At 40.2% G+C, this 15,872-nt stretch overlaps 2 protein-coding genes across 6 annotated transcripts in view; one reads left to right on the top strand and one right to left on the bottom strand.

Moving 5' to 3' along the window:
• srfb (serum response factor b) overlaps positions 1-2,758 on the top strand; it is a 22,889-nt gene extending 20,131 nt beyond the window's left edge. For all 4 annotated transcript variants that reach the window (XM_044373204.1, XM_044373203.1, XM_044373201.1 and 1 more), the window contains one exon: positions 311-2,758. In XM_044373204.1, the coding sequence (XP_044229139.1) occupies positions 311-406 (96 nt within the window). In that variant the 3' untranslated portion in view covers positions 407-2,758. The remainder of the gene's footprint in view (positions 1-310) is intronic.
• On the bottom strand, positions 785-15,872 carry fhip2a (FHF complex subunit HOOK interacting protein 2). 2 transcript variants are annotated; one of them, XM_044373199.1, is made up of 17 exons: positions 15,550-15,872; positions 14,410-14,488; positions 12,832-13,001; positions 12,433-12,537; positions 12,192-12,314; positions 11,818-12,042; positions 11,502-11,698; positions 11,080-11,194; positions 10,856-10,932; positions 10,536-10,728; positions 9,900-10,063; positions 8,941-9,087; positions 8,758-8,848; positions 8,444-8,587; positions 6,190-6,330; positions 5,706-5,809; positions 785-5,623 (listed from the first exon to the last, which is right to left on the bottom strand). In XM_044373199.1, exons 1-17 carry the CDS (start codon positions 15,592-15,594, stop codon positions 5,512-5,514), a joined length of 2,232 nt encoding a protein of 743 aa, XP_044229134.1. In that variant the 5' UTR covers positions 15,595-15,872; the 3' UTR covers positions 785-5,511. The 2 variants fall into 2 exon arrangements, with proteins under 2 accessions (XP_044229134.1, XP_044229135.1); XM_044373200.1 differs by lacking the exons at positions 14,410-14,488; positions 15,550-15,872 and having other exon boundaries at positions 12,813-12,920.

Raw genomic sequence — 15,872 nt, 5'->3', positions numbered from 1 at the left:
TAAAAACACCTGTCCCATCAGTCTAAATAGCACTATATAAAGGATATGAATTTGGAGAATTGTCTTGTAAAGACTTAATATGGTTTTAAAAAGTGTTAAGCGGAGGGTTTATTTCATGTATTTTTTGATAAATGTTTTGACGATTATAGAAAACATCAGCATCTGTTGCAGCATTACTCGCTCCATAATAAACCACATGCAGTGTGGCAGGAGCTCCATCTGCGCTAGGTGCTGTTTGATGCGATGACTTGTGATTGGCTGTATGGCAGGTTCCTGTACTCTCTGCTAACGTAGCTGTGTTGTGTTCCAGATGGTGATTGGCCAGCAGTCGAGCGGCAGCAGCAGTAACCTGACGGAGCTACAGGTGGTGAACCTGGACGCAGCACAAAACTCAAAGAATGACTGACAGACGGCTGGAGCTGTTAACACGACAGACCCAGAACACACACAAAAACACACACACACACACACATACTGACTGACTGACTGACTGACTGACTGACTGACTGACATCTCTATTTATTGATGCCTTCCTACAGAATTACACATCACACTTCTGAATGTGACTTTAAAGTACATATATACACACAATCAAGGGCATATGTGTGGCTGACCCTTATACAGTATGTTTTGGTATATAAATATATATATAAATATATATATATTCGCAAATGCATAGGAAATATGTATCACTACATCCATCATCGGAAAACTATTTTCTATGCCGTTAGATGGTGTTATTTTTTGTGTGCGCGTGTTTTTGTTTTTCTTTTTTGAAAATGTGTAATTACATGTACACACACTGCAAGGTGCCACAGCTTCACACCAGCCAAAGAGACATTTGTTTGTCTGAATGTTCCAGTGTGAGCAACTTGTGCACAAGCGTGTGTGTCTGTGTGTGTGCGCATATCTGGGGTTTGTAAATGGGCAAGGAGACGCTTATTGACTTAAAGACATTTGGAAATGTACATATTTTTTTTAAAAATAACTTGTATTTTTAGCCTGGTTTAGTTTGTGCAACAGCATGTAGTTGTTTTTTACGTAGTGGTTTTGTATGTACATGAAAATGATTTGCATAAGGAAAAGAATTATTTACATGTATATGTAAATTAATTTAATATACCATCATATGTTGATATATTGTCATGCTGTTGGGAGTTTTCACTACAAGATGGAGAAAGAACGCTGGATGTTTTTCTATATTTTTGATTGTGACATTTGTAGGACTGTCCCTCAGATAGGATCAAAGAGCTGGGTCATGAAATGTAAAACGGGATGTTTATGATTTACTGTTAACATATTCTCTACTTAAGCTGGGAACTCTTTGCTGCATCTGCTGATGCAGCTCTGTGTGTGAGGTTTCCTCATGAAGCCCTGATCTGGCACTTTCTGAGTGTAGAAATTGAGAGTGTATGTTAAAAACATTGACAATCTGATGGAAATTACATGTTCAGATCCCAACATTCAGCAACAAGTAATTATATTTTCATCAGTGTACAACCCAAGTCTAAAAACCTTTCAAAAACTGTCACACAATTAATATCCTTCAAGTGATATTTAAGTGACTTCACATTTGAGTTTGTTGGCTTCTTTTTAATGCTATCATAGATGATGTAATCCTTCTCTGGTTAACAAACCTGAGTACCAAACAAGTTTTCATGACAACAGATAAATAAAAATGTTGTCTAATTTGTTTCAGAAGTGACCCATCATAAACTTAACTTTCATGTGATGCTACTACTGACTTGAGTCAGGGCATTGAACACGAACGTGTTTTAACAAGAATAGGTAATGACACTGTATAGACCTGACGATTCCACTTCAATACTGCAATCAAAGCATTTGTGTTTCCTTGTGTGGAACTACTTAATGTTCTTTGGTGTAGTCTCAATACTGTAATATTACAACGGCAATCAGTATGATTATTTTTGTAAGAACAAGAATCTCGATTTGGAAAAGTGACTTCAGGTGCTTTGAAATGTTACTATACTCCTTTAACTGAACTGTAAGATCTTAGCTGACTGCAATCTCAGTATGTACCTCAGCAATCATTAAGAATGAACCAGGTTATTAAACAGAGCCTTCTTTCTGCACCGTAGTGCCTCTTTTCAAATCACTGCAAGGCGAGGGAAATTTCACATTTCCAGGCCACCTCACGACTTCTGACTTGTCGTACAATCCTCTCCTCTGCCCAGAGAGTTTTGACTCACTTCTACAGAATTAGCTGGATGACTGAACATGGCAGGCTTATAGCCAAAGAGAATCTGACAGAGGATAAAGCACCCATACTGACTGCTGTTCAGTTATTCACTGACAGCAGAGGTCATTTTCATGCTAGATGTTCTCTGGTCTGTCTCTGTACATGTTGTCATGTCATCCTGCACACAGCTCTCACAGACGTTTGCGTAGACGTGTGTCAAAGGCATTTCCAGTACTACCTGGTGGTTATTCAAGAATACCATTTTAAAAGGGGATTATAAAATAGAATTTGTGGTTTTCACCTTGTCCTTTAAAGGTAAATGGCTATTTTGTGTATTTTTGTTTTGTTGTACAGACATTTTGTAATAAAAACAAGATAAAACATATTGAACTGTTCAAAGAATGACCACATCTCCTGCTGAAGAACTCTTTTTAATTGGGACGGAGAATGTTAAACAAAACCATATTGTCCTGAATGGAACCTAACACATTTGTATAACAGTGATGAAATGAAGACGGCTGATGAGGAATAAATGAACCAATGCCTCTGAGTACACGAGAGACTGCAGTGATCGCTTTTCCTTTTTACTCAGTGAAGCACTGGGAGGCAGGAGGAATGAGCATGCACCTTACCTTAATGTTTCAATTATGCATTGCACGATCACAAAAATCAAACTGGCCATTAGATAGAAGTATAATGAGACTTGTCCCATTTCACACCAGAGGAAAGCAGCGAGGAAATATTAACATGATTAAATGCAGCAACATGATACAGTGATTGGTCTAAGCTGACTCGAGAAAAGAAATCAATTGGCATCAGATTTTGGACTATACTGAGAGTTCTGTACATCTTCACAAACCAACCAAAGTCTATGTAACACAAGATAGAAGCGTAATAAGATCACGACCAAACTGTAGTGAAGCAGAAACCCCATAAATATTGATTCTGGGAGTCCTCAGAGATCCACAGTGAAGTAAGGCATCGTATCTCCCTGTCAGTGTCTTCAAAGAACAAAGTGCTGACAGCTAAAGAAATCATCACAGATGGCTGGACTGCCTTTTTTTCCTTTCTTCCAACGATGAAAAATAATGTATAAGCATGCATTTACACCAGGTAGTATATCTCTATTGCTATTGTACACATACAATATACAACTGTACAGAAAAGTTGGAAAGATAGTTGATTAAAAAATGTGCATGATTGACAATTTAAAAAAAGGTTTCCCATTAAAATAGAAATGTTACTCCTGGTACATCCTAGATATATATTTTTTTTGGTTTATGAAAGAAAACATTTGGAAGAAAAAAAAAAAAAAAATCAAAAAGCTTTTGTTGTGTGTATTTACATTATGAACAAGGATGAAGAAAGACAAATGTGCAAATCTGATTCCATGCAAGCAGTTGCATATGTAGCTTAGGTGCTTGAGTGATGAGTCTGCGGTGGGACCAGAAGAAAAAAGTGGGGAAAACAAACTCAAGACTAAGGACTCATGGCTTCGTGAATGACTCTGTCCATTCTCCACAACAATAATAAATCTCACACACACACACACACACACACACACACACACACACATATCAACGAGCTCATCGTCAAACACACTTACTAATCATGGAAGCATTCACACAGGGAACATAACACAAGAACAAACTTTACATTAAGTAGTATCTTAATTTAGACTAATTCAAAAATTATGTAAAGAATCACTGAATCAGTGATGCGAGACTTTGATTTAAAGTAATCAACACCCGACAGAGTATAACACTAGCAAAGCAAACCCGTTCCAGCAATACACAGCAATGTCATCCAAGATCACGATGAAAACAATACTGCTAGTAAACGCAACACCTCATAGGAAGTCCTAGTAACCTGTGGATGAACTCAGAGGTCTTGACATACTGTAAGACAGTGGTTTCCAAACTGTTACACACAAAAAGTATCTTTTTTTCTTGTAAAATACTAGATAATTTCACCTCTTCAGGCTTCTAAAGATTGTTGAAATAAAAACAATCTGAGCAGTTTGAATCAAATATTGGTTGAACTGTAGACATTCAGCCTATAACAGAGGGTTCAAGTTAGACTTAGCTTTGTTTTAGGGGTTGGGAACCATTTCTGTAAACTACAGTATGTCCTAATTAATGATGTATTTAAGACACCGCTCGATAAAATCAAGAGGCTTGAGAATTATAGAGGATTATAGAGTATATAAAAAAACAAAAACAGAGTATCTCTTGGATAAAACAAACACTGGTGCATGAGAAATGCAACACTGGGTCTGGAGAACAAAACTTTTCAAAAAACCTATTGACTTGAAAAATGTAACGAGTGCAATGTAATGAGGTCCATGTGCAAATTCACATAATTTGCTAAATTCACCATTTCATTAACAATGTGTATTGGATGGTGACATCTTTGGGTGATGGGGAGTACAGATGAGCTTTGACAGCACAAACAATTAAAGACAAACCGAGGAAAGAGGGAAAACAAATCAAGTAAATAGCATCTGCTTAGTCAGTCATTACTATGACTGGTTTAAATTCATTATATCTTAATACAACACTGGTTAAAAAGGCAACCTGAAAGCAAACAAATAAATAACAGGACTTGGCATTTAAAATGAGTGCAGTATCATTAATACTACAGTTCAATATTAATGTAACTACAGGTATATGAAGGGGTCAAAGGGTAGTTTTACTCTACAGCCTCTTGTCATCCAAATAGACAACACATGAGGGGTTAAGATAAAAATGTTTCAAAAGGAAACAATCTGTAACTGAAAGGTGTGATTCCACACTAAGGCAATGATGTTTACAAATGGGTGATGATGGGACTGGAAAATAAATACACAAATGTCTTTTCTCCGTGACATAATAATTACAGGGGCTATCATCTTTTGGCTGGTGAGAAAGAAAGATGGAGAGGGGGGGGGGGGCAAGTGAGAGAAAATGCAACGGTTGAGAAGAGTCCAGTGAACATCTCTCTGCACCTCCACCTCTATCCTCCTTCACCTCTTATTCCTCTGCTGGCTGGGCAGTGTCTGTGCTCTGACCTGCTCAAAAATGAGACCAAAGACTTTTTCTTTCTTTCTTTCTTTCTTTTTTTTTTTTTTTTTAAAATGGTGAAGCCAGAGAGGCGAGAAGCTGGGAGTAATGAAACCCGTCCGTGTGGGCATTAACAGTCTTGTGGGGATGACCACTTAGTGGTAATGTTTCGCAGACCCTGTGCCACCGGTGCCGCCGAACACCCCCAAAGGCCCAGTTTTATCCTGACCTGTCTGTCTGGCCGAGGCAGATGGATGAACAGCAGGTAGATTATGGCGAGGAAGAGGCAGCTGCGTGGTATTTGACGAAGGCGATGGCTGCCAGCTCTTTGCAGAACTCCTCCAGCACGATCACCCCCTCCAGCAGAGTCATGTGGTCGATGCTGCAAGAACAGACAAGACAGATTAAAAACTGCTTTCGCAAGTCAGAATGTAAGAGCAGAGAAACCATGTGGAAGTACATACTTGATCCCCTCTGGCTCTAGGCCCAATAATCTCTTCCTCACAAGCAGCAGTTTGGGGGTGAAGTCTGGGATGCGCTGAATCCTCAACATGAGATCCCCGACCACCTACGTGAACAGGCAGTAATTACCGACACAAAACAGGACCGCCTCACCAGTTAATCATTACTACACTCATTTGAGACATTACTGTAATTACTGTAAACAAACAAGACCATCAACAAGAAGATTATCTGCTTCCACCTCCTTTTAACTGCTTGTTTTCTAAGAAAACAGTATTTCTAAAAGAAAAATAAAGTAGTCTGAGGTGTTCTTGCAGTAAGAAGCAGGTCAAGTAGCAGCATGCTCACTAGGTTAATGGGAAGTGAGATTCATAGGAACACTATCAGTACCACTGGCGTGAGATCAAAGCCTTTCATTTTTGTTATACATAAAGAAAATCAAGCAAGAAATCTAAAAGCACCCGAGTAACAGTGACTCTGTCTTACCCTGACGATGACGGAGAACAAAGACCTGCAGCCGGGGGCCAGGTTGATATAAGGGTCCAGCAGGTACTCGTGCAAGTGCGGGTGCGGTAACAAAGACAGTTTGGACAGCACAGCAGTCACCTGCAGGTTGACGTCATAGGGCTGGAGGACAGAGGAGACATCAGATATAAAACTACACAGGACTTGAATCAAGACTGAACTGAAGTCATCAAAAAGTGTATGGTAAACACGCACATCCAAAAAAAAACAACAACTTCAAAACAGATTCTGCAACAAAGAAACAATGTATAAAAGAAATAGGAAAGTCTGCACACTGTAGCTCCCTTTTTCTTCAGATGCAGTTTAATAGCACATCCACAAGTGATGTTTGGAGTTGCTATAAAATAGAATTGTGTGTCCATGAATAAATAACAGAAAGCATCAGATTGTTTAGATGACAGACTCATCAGTTAATACAGCATCCCCCTTTGATTTGATTTGATTTCCTAAATACCACAAGCTGCCAATAAGCACATTTAGCTTTTAAATTTGAAAATTAGTCATCTTCACAAATCCCATCTAACATTATTTGTCAAGCAGGTTCATGGCTATAGTTCATTAATTTTGTTCTTTTTATTTTAAAAATAAATAAATAAAAGAATGAATAATTTGCATTTTCTCCCCAATTTTTTCTCTCCACTTTCCATTAGTGAAGGCATTTTTGGAGCTATGCTTATCACAAGAGGACTTCATTTACTGTGAATTGTAGTGAACAGTGTTCCCGGGAACGTGGGGATATTAAATCTGAGTGAAAGCCTGTTTAAACAGATTTGTGCTTTTTACATGACAATCAATAAAACCAGAAAATGATGGGTCTTATCTGTGGCTCAGCTTGATCTTAAAGGAAGAAATGCCTGATTTATTTCATGGAATCTGGTTGTACATGTCCAGCTAGACAAACTAGCTCAGCCTATTACAAAACATTGCCTTGGGAGTTCACCATTAGTTTGATGCATTGTGAGTTACTACCTGTTCTACTTGCTTCACTAATTTGATAAAAAACCAAAAAATATGTATGTGATTTCTAAAAGAGCTTGAACAATGCAACAGACATTTCTACACTGTAACATGCAGCTGTTTTGAGTGATGCCAGTATGAATACAGATGTCTACTATGTAGACAGTGGTTCCCCTGGGATTGTTTCCAGCAGCGGTGCTGTTGTGCATGTGTAGAGCCCATGATGCCAGGACCTGTATTTGTGCACGTTGGCAGAGGAATAACTTAAAACTATCATAGAAATTGTTCCAGATGTCCACAGAGTCATATGCATGTTAATTTACCAGGAGCTTTTGACACCAGAAGAGCTCTGGAGGCTCAGATAGCTGTAATTGTAATAATCGTCAAAGAGTGAAATGCCTCAACACGGAAAATCTACACTATTTTTTAGAGATGCACTGATATGTAATTACAGGGCTGATAACAATAACGATAATAACAGAGTAAGTTACTAAGGTTCAAAACATGATAATTATGTGGTTGTTGTGGCTGATACAATATAGTAACTGATCATTTTACTAATACAAATGCAAAACTGTGAAGATGAAAACCCTTCATACTATTGAAGTGAATAATGGTTGAAGCCCTCAGACTCTACTGTTTAGAAAGGCTGCAGCTCTGTGGCATCATTCAGCCTCTCTTCTGTCCTTCCTCTGCTGCTGCTGCTGCTGGTAGAGAGGAGGGGCAGGCTGGTGTCAGCCTACAGCCTACAAGAAGCTTGTTCATAACAGTTCACTATTAGCATAACAAGCTCTGTGTAGCTGTAAAACATAGTGGCTGTGAATGAGAGGGGAATGGACTGCTGGAAGTCAAAGACACTGTATTTAAGTTTATGTTTTGCTTGTTTGACACATTGCTCTTGTCTTCTCCCTTACTGCCAGATTTTGTTGCACTTACAGCAGCAAGCAGTCGCAGTGGACTCGGATAAAGTATGACCTGAGTCCGTTTCATCTTGTCCCCTGTGTGTGTGTGCGGAGCTCAGCCCCACCCTTGTGCAAACAGGCACAGAAGAGACAGAAAAGCAAACATCCCATTTGCTCACCACTAGCTCCAGTCAGCTGCTCAAAGAGGAGAATGTGCGCATGGTTTACGTTCGTCCTGATTATTTTTTTAGGTTACAATGTGAAATTTCAGCAGTGGCGTTCATCATATAGCAGCAGTGCTGTGCCGCTGTTGAAGGCATATTGGGGAAAGACTGATGAGGGTGGACCAAACTGACCTGATCTAGGATGCGACCCATCCTGTCAAAGAGGACCTTGAGGAAGTGGCCCTCGAAGAATGGGCTTTCCAAGTTACACTTCTCAAACGGCTTTGGGTTTCCTCTCCAGTCCCACCGCTGGCAGACCCCACAATAGTCCCTGAACTGAAGAGACCAATTCATCGACAGTTAGTATCTGTTCTACACATAAGGAAACTGATGAGAAACATCATTAATGAAGGAAGAATACTGCTAAAAAACACTTAAACTGAATTTCAGTCTTGTTCAGTCCAGTGTATCACAAGCTTTACAACATAAACAGAGCAGGAGCGTACCTGTCTGTGTGCATCTCTGAGGTAGGTGTCATAGCCTGTGCCTTCAACATGATACGATGACTTGGCCTCATCAGGCACCAAACACAGGAAACTGCAGGCAACAGAATTCAACAGTTAAGCTAAATTAAAAAAAAAAAAATAACCATAACATCCTGTGTGTTGTATCAGAAGCAGATATTGTACCTGTTGACAATCTTGTGGACCTCTGTCTTCCCTTCAGACTTTGAGTGGTCAGGACTCTGTGGTGGAGACGAGGTGAGCCAATCAGAACCAGACAGCCTGCTGTCTGGAGAGAGGTCGTCACCAAACAGTGGATCCTCCTCAAGGTCGCTGTAGAGAGAACGCACATTTACTGAATACAAGACTAGAACATTCTCCAAATCTAAACATTGACATTGAAGCAGTAATTTAGTTGTTTTTTTTTCATTTCTTGTCCTTTTTGACAAATAATGACATCCCTCAACATGATGTATAACTGTGGTGGAGATCTGCTGTTTGTAATAGTAGAAATTTCTGTAATTTTTGTTCTGTTTGGTATGAAAAAGTTCTTCTAGCATGTAGTTAAAAAGGGAAAATCAATTATAGGTGGACAGCAGTTTAGGGCTTGCATGCCATCTTTGTGTCATTTATGAAGTGAATGGAGAGAACAGTTTTACTTGGACACGCATGTTACAATGGAGGAGTTTACTGGACAGATATATGTTATTCAGCTCTTCTGTGATCTCATAACTGTCTAGTAATAATAATCATGTAAGCCCAGTATTGCAGTGCTGCCTTCAGTGACTTTGTGTGAAAAGTAATAGACTATGAAAAGAATGCATTTTTTACTAGGTCTGTCTTAATTATGATTTTTCACGAGACATTCATATAAAGAAATTACATCAAACGATTGCTCGTTATGCCTCAATCTCCCTGAAATGATCATTTAACGTCCTTAGTAGCTCACATGCTATATCATGATTTCACTTGACTGTGGATTAAAAGATTCCCATCAAATCAAACACACAATAGTTGAAGTGGTGGCACGTCTGAAAAACACAGCTAGTTAATGCATTCACTTTATTTCCACATGCATGTGCGGAGGATTTTCCAGGGGAGGTCTAAAAGGGCTCAGGGAGGTCAGAGTGCAGGCGGGTCCTTACACGGCATCGTGGGGCTGGCCGTTTTCTAGAGGCTCCCGCTCCTCCTGAGGCTTGTTCTCCAGGTAGTTCCTCTCCTCCAGGCTACGCAGCACCAAGCTGTGCAGAATGTGCTGGTTGGGCTTCTGGATCAGCTGCTCAAACAGCCGCAGTGTCATGATGCTGATCTGGGGGACAGGGAAGAGGGAATGATGCTTAGTTCTCAGTATAAACCCAGAGCAACAAGCCAACAACAACCATAACAAAGCAATTTCCCTGCAGAGATCAATAAAGGTTTTCTGATTCTGATTCAAGTGTCTGCTCACTGACAGAAAAAGTAGGCAGAGGCTGTTTCAGACTTCAAAGACATGATTCATCCTTCTTTTGTGTGATGAAAATGTTTGCAATGGCTCAGTCAGATACTAATTAAAATTCATGTGCTTTTGGTTGATCATAAGATTCACTGGAACTCAGAATCCTAGATGGGCAGATGGCCATTTAAACCTCTGAATATTGAACAAGCAAAAGAAAGAATTATTAAAAAGAGTGCAAAACAAAAGCCTAAAATGAGTCTCATTAGCCAGACACAAAAGATTTTGAAGATGAATTCATTAGCATGACCCGGTGCAACCTGAATAACAATGATTAAGTGATAAGAACCTCGTCTGACAGGTGGTCACAGTGCTCGATGAGTCTGTGTCTTAGTGGATTCTGAGCGATAGTCGCTGCAGTCTCTGGCTCCCTCTCCTCTCCCAGCAGAAAGTAAACCATCTCCTGCAGCAGGGCCTCTGATGTCACCTGCCTGATGATCCTGTTCAGCAGGGCTGTGGAGGTCAGGATGCCCACCTCAGACCTATGCACACCCACAAACACAAACACCTACTATGTTACGAGCAGTTCGCAACACACATTATGCATTGACTAGACTGAGGAGAATTTCAATACAAGTTGACTGATGGATGAGTCAGGGCAAGACTTACGTCTGCATAAGCTGTGGTTCCATGACAGACACAAAGAACCTTTCTCTCACTGCCTTTGCCATCACTGCAGCTGCCGACTGCAAGACAGGGAAGAAAAAAAAAATGTGGTTCAGGCTTCTGGCACTTTCAAAAACAACTTCTTTGGAGAAAAGTCCTTTTATTCTGTCAATTCAGGCTACAGTACAAGACACATCAAAACACAGTGAGTCAGCATTGTTAAGAACCTTCTGTGCTTCTTTGATGAGCTGGTCACAGTAATCTAACCAGGACAGAAAGGAGATGAGAGCCCTCTTTCCTGTGAAGACAGCAGCGTCCTCCTTCAGGTTATATACGTCCAGACTGAAAGAGAAAGAAAAGCAGGTCAGAATATTAAAATCTTTATGCAAATAGAATTTTCAAGTGTTTCCTAACAGACAATGCAATTTACAGGCTGCAGGATCGGTGAAAATTTAATCAAACACTGTTGAGCACACTGTATGAAAGCAGTGTTTCACAGTAGCGGCAGCACAGAATACATTTTTTAAAAATTGGTGAAATTGATCATTCTTGTTCAAGAAACACAATAACACAATTAAACCACTGATAACACATTACACTTCAATCAAGAACACTAACGGGGAAATGTTATATACGAGAATAAATTTACCCCCAGTTAACAGACTCCACTGTCTCAATGTCCAAGGGGTCCATGGACTGTGGCAGGGCTTTATAGAAGGCTACCAGCCTGTCAGTCAGAAGCTCACAGAGCTCAGTGTTTTCAGTTAAACACTTGGCAGCTGCAGGCTCTGGTAAACTGACCAGTAGCATCAGGCCCTCACAAGCCTTCACCACTATCCTGCCATCCTGAGAAGGGGAGAGATGGATACAACTCATGAATACAAACTGTCACACTCAAATAGAGAAAAGGACATTACATATGTAACTTAAATCCCCACCAAAATCCTTGCACGTGCGTAACTCACCGGGCTCTTTGTGAGGTTGAGCAGGGAGGTGACCAGATTGTAATTGCTGCTGTTATTGTTGTTGCTGGTTGGACTAGAGCCAGAGGCAGCAGCTGCAGCTTGAGGCTCCTCTGGGCGTGCAGCCTGTTCCTCTGCCGGAGACTGACCTGTGTCTGGAGCCAACACATTCTCCTTCACCCCCTCTGCCCCTCCAGGACTCCTTGTCTCGGGTCTCTTTGACTTGTTCTGCAAGTAACATACCAAATAAAGACATATTCTCTGAACTCTGTGCTTAAAAATCCTGTAAGGCTCTTACTTTAGCTAGTAATAGATACAGATGAATATTTATGAACATGCGGCTCAACTTTTTTCTCCTTGGTGGCGTAACAACCTACCTCAAGGAAGAAGTTGACAAGGTATGGGTCCTGTTTCAGTTTGGCACAGACTATACAAAGGAACTGAATCTCTTCGTTTTCTGTGGGAGCAGCCAGCACCTCCCCACACAGATGGATCAGTTTCTGACAGAGGAATTTCATAGAAAAAAAAAATAAGTTACATAACCTGTCACTTAGTAAACCGCTTTGAGGGAAAGGATGGTTGAAAAGACAATGAAATCCAGACTGTAACACTTCCTACCTGTACAGGTCTGTGGACATTGATGTGTGGCAGGAGAGGCTGACGAATGTGTGCTAGCAGCTTTGTGTAGAAGGTAAGCACCTGCTGCTTCATCCCTGGAGGACACTGATTGGAAAACATACAAACAGATCATGTTAGAATTTATTTAGATGGTCCACCAACACAGATCTTTCCATTCCTGCATGGAAATACAGCTCAAATTGCCAGTTACTATCAAAATTGTGCATCGCCATACAACCATTTGTTATTCTAATTCACTGGAACTGCAGCTGTCTCTTGACTCTCAGTGCTGTGTTCATCCCCCCCCAACCTCCATGGGCTGTAAAGATACCATTTGGAGATACATATATTTCCTTGGAGGTATAATTCCTTTTAGTTACCAAAGCATGACTGCCTTACATCAGCCTTGCCCAACGTGTAGAGTGTCTCCAGGATCTTATGGTGCAGGAGATACTCCATGCAGGGTCCTGTCTCTCCAGACTCCCTTTCCCCTTCCTCCTGGGTCAGGATGTCCAGCATCTGTTCCAGGTGGGATGGGATGTTGGTGTCTGTAACCGGAGCTTTGTCATCTAACAGTGAAAAAAAAAGAAGAGAAAGTGTCAGAATCTCAGTATGTCCAAAGACAGTCAGGTACAGAAGGGAAAAGGCTTTGCTCATCTTCATTGCATGTTGGAAATTTGAGGTTTGCCTGAAGTATAAAAAGTTTCTGCACTTTTCTTCTACTTGCATTGTCAGATGTTATGAAATCTATTTGATCCTTCCAAAGTCTGGCATCAACTCATCTAGCCAACTATTGGTAGTGTTAGAAAATCTTGCTGCCATTGTCCTGATTGTGGCTTCACAGTAAAGTGTTATTACAGTTTTGACATTTGAACACATTTATTGTGACGCACATGCGAAAAGTGTTGATTTGTCATTTAATGCATCAACATCAACTTAACCCAGTTAATGAAAGGAGCGTGACAGAAACGAATAAGTCATAGTTGCAAAACACTAAAAAGAAATATGTGTGCGTGTCAGAATGAATGTAACTGCCAAAAATATGGTTAGCATGAAAGAATAACAGCAGCCTGTGAAATTAAGCCTGAAGACAAATCACAGTAACAGCTTTTGCTAAAAGGATTAAATTAAATCACTTCTTAAATCAGTAGTCATGTGGACTGATGAGGGCCAGACTGCTCAAACGTGACCTCAGTCATAGATCAAGCTCATTTCAGTCACAAGTCTGCAAAACCCTGAAAACAAGCTAAGCAACTAGAACTGCATTTGGAGCGCAACATAAGAAGAGACTTTCTTGGCCCAAAATATACAGAAACTGGACGTCAAACAGTCAGTGGAAGGTGGAGGTTGGTCTTGAAGACCAATGAGTCAAACTTCTAAATGACTGGGTTTAACCACCAAGTATTTCTCAACTGTGACTGGACACAGATGCAGAGCGTCACAAATCCCACAGGCAAATGTGAAGGAGGCAGTTTTATATTCAGGAGCTGCTTTGGTCTGGACAGAGTTGAAGTCCAGTGCAAACTCAAACAGCATGGCATTCTCAGCATACTTAACAAGTATGCTTTTCCATCTGGATTTTCTTTTAACCATTTCTTTTATGCTGCCTTTGTTTATTTTTATCAAGTGGTGCAAAATGAACAGGTGAAAATGTTAGTATAAATGATCTGGTTGTATCTTTTACAAATTCTGCTATTTACTTGCTTTTCTGTTTAACAAAATGGATGAAATGTATTTTTTTAGATGTTAGTTAGTTGTTGTTAACTTGTAACAGGCGTTTTAAATTATTAGTTTTTACAGACACATACTAACACATGAGAAATTTGTAACAAACCAACTTTCCAGCAATTGTACTCAAACATTTGACATCAGTCCAAACTGATGGCAACAACCAGCTCACCATCTACCTGTGGATATCTATCTGGATTCTCTCATGATCATAGCAGGTGTTATCTTATTATCAAAGACAGTTCTTACCAGAAGTCTCGATGTAATAATGTGTAATGGCCTTCCAGTGATAGACAAAGTCCTCCTGCAGCGGCAGCGACGGAGCAAGCTGAAAAAGAAAGATTGTAAACATAAACATATGTTAAACGTATGTTTATATCGGGAGCCTCTACTAATTACAATGGTAAGGCATATTCACCTACAATTCAAAGACAGAAAGAGCAGACTGACATAATTATAGCTGAAGAGGAAAAGGTGTGTTCCTCTGGAATTGTCTTCTAGTTATCACTGATATTTAAAAGTACCAGTACAAGGTTACTTTCAGTGTATTGGGGTATGAGAAAGTTGACAAAGCCAAGCAGCTTTTAGAAGATTTTTCCAGGAAATCATAAAAGGGTGAAACTTTTTAAGTGACATAAGGGTTTACACTTTTCATACGTCTCATCTACATAATCTATTTATCTAGCCAATTATGCAAGAAAATAAATAATATTAGCTAGATGCTTCCTTTTTTCCTCACTTCTACACCTAAAGTCATGTGGGTCACCTGCAAAACGACTATCCTTTTACTTGAACCCCTTGACCTGAAGGAGCTTTAGAACAGTTTTGAGGCAGGTAGCTTCTGGTTTCTAGCTAGTTAGCTGGCTGATTAACGTGTAACATTGAGCTATGTTAGTTAGCACACAGACTATTCCTTTAATATTAACGCTATAACGTTTGCGCAACATCAAACTAGGCTGTCCCACCATTTCAACACCACTTGTCATGATAAGACGCTGCTGTTTGAAACGAGATACGTGGCTTTCATCAGCTAACGTTAGCGTCTAACTAGCTCAGCTTGCTAAGCTACCTTTAACACAGATGACTTGCCACAGTGAAGAAGGCGCAACAGGAATATGTGGTAGTTAGTAATATTTAAGGAACAGACAGGCAGACAGACAGACCCATAGGTACACTGTAGATAATAAGGACAAACAAAGTAACAGCACAAACACAAAACGCTAACACTAGCTTAGGCTAGTTAGTTAGCTCGCTAGTTAGCAACGTAACGTATGCTGACGTTATGATGTCTGGGTGGCCAAGGGCCCCTTTCAACCACAATAGACACATAACACATAAGCAAACCAATGGATAAATATATGCTTTTGCTTAAAAATAACAACAACTCACCGCTTCCACAGCGTGCTGGAGAATGGACGTAAATTTGGAGAACATTTTGTTCTTCGATTGGACTATTTTCTCCCGAGAAGACCTAGAGAATTCCTCTATCTTCTTCTTCCTGTTGCTACCGCCTCGATCCAGATTGGAGGTTTCATATAATGACCCTTGTAACGAAAGAATAAAGATGTGAGCAATAAAACACGTTGCTGTTACGACAGGGCTTTCCGGGCCTGGCACAACCACTGTAAACAAGCCGTCCGCAGGCTCAGGTAACGTATCGTAATGCTCGCTGTGGACACGGTGGCACTTCCCTCGCCAAACGCTACTCTTTT

Source organism: Thunnus albacares, chromosome 14, assembly GCF_914725855.1.
Source record: "Thunnus albacares chromosome 14, fThuAlb1.1, whole genome shotgun sequence".
Lineage (NCBI taxonomy): Eukaryota > Metazoa > Chordata > Actinopteri > Scombriformes > Scombridae > Thunnus > Thunnus albacares.
This window is presented reverse-complemented; position numbering and strand designations above follow the sequence as displayed.

Excerpts from the sequence above, each read along its gene's own strand:
- fhip2a (XM_044373199.1), bottom strand. The coding sequence starts at position 15,594 with ATGTTCTCCAAATTTACGTCCATTCTCCAGCACGCTGTGGAAGCG. Across the intron at positions 14,489-15,549 it reads TCCAGCACGCTGTGGAAGCG|CTTGCTCCGTCGCTGCCGCT; the intron begins GTGAGTTGTTGT and ends TTTCTTTTTCAG. Across the intron at positions 11,699-11,817 it reads TCAACCTCACAAAGAGCCCG|GATGGCAGGATAGTGGTGAA; the intron begins GTGAGTTACGCA and ends TCCCCTTCTCAG.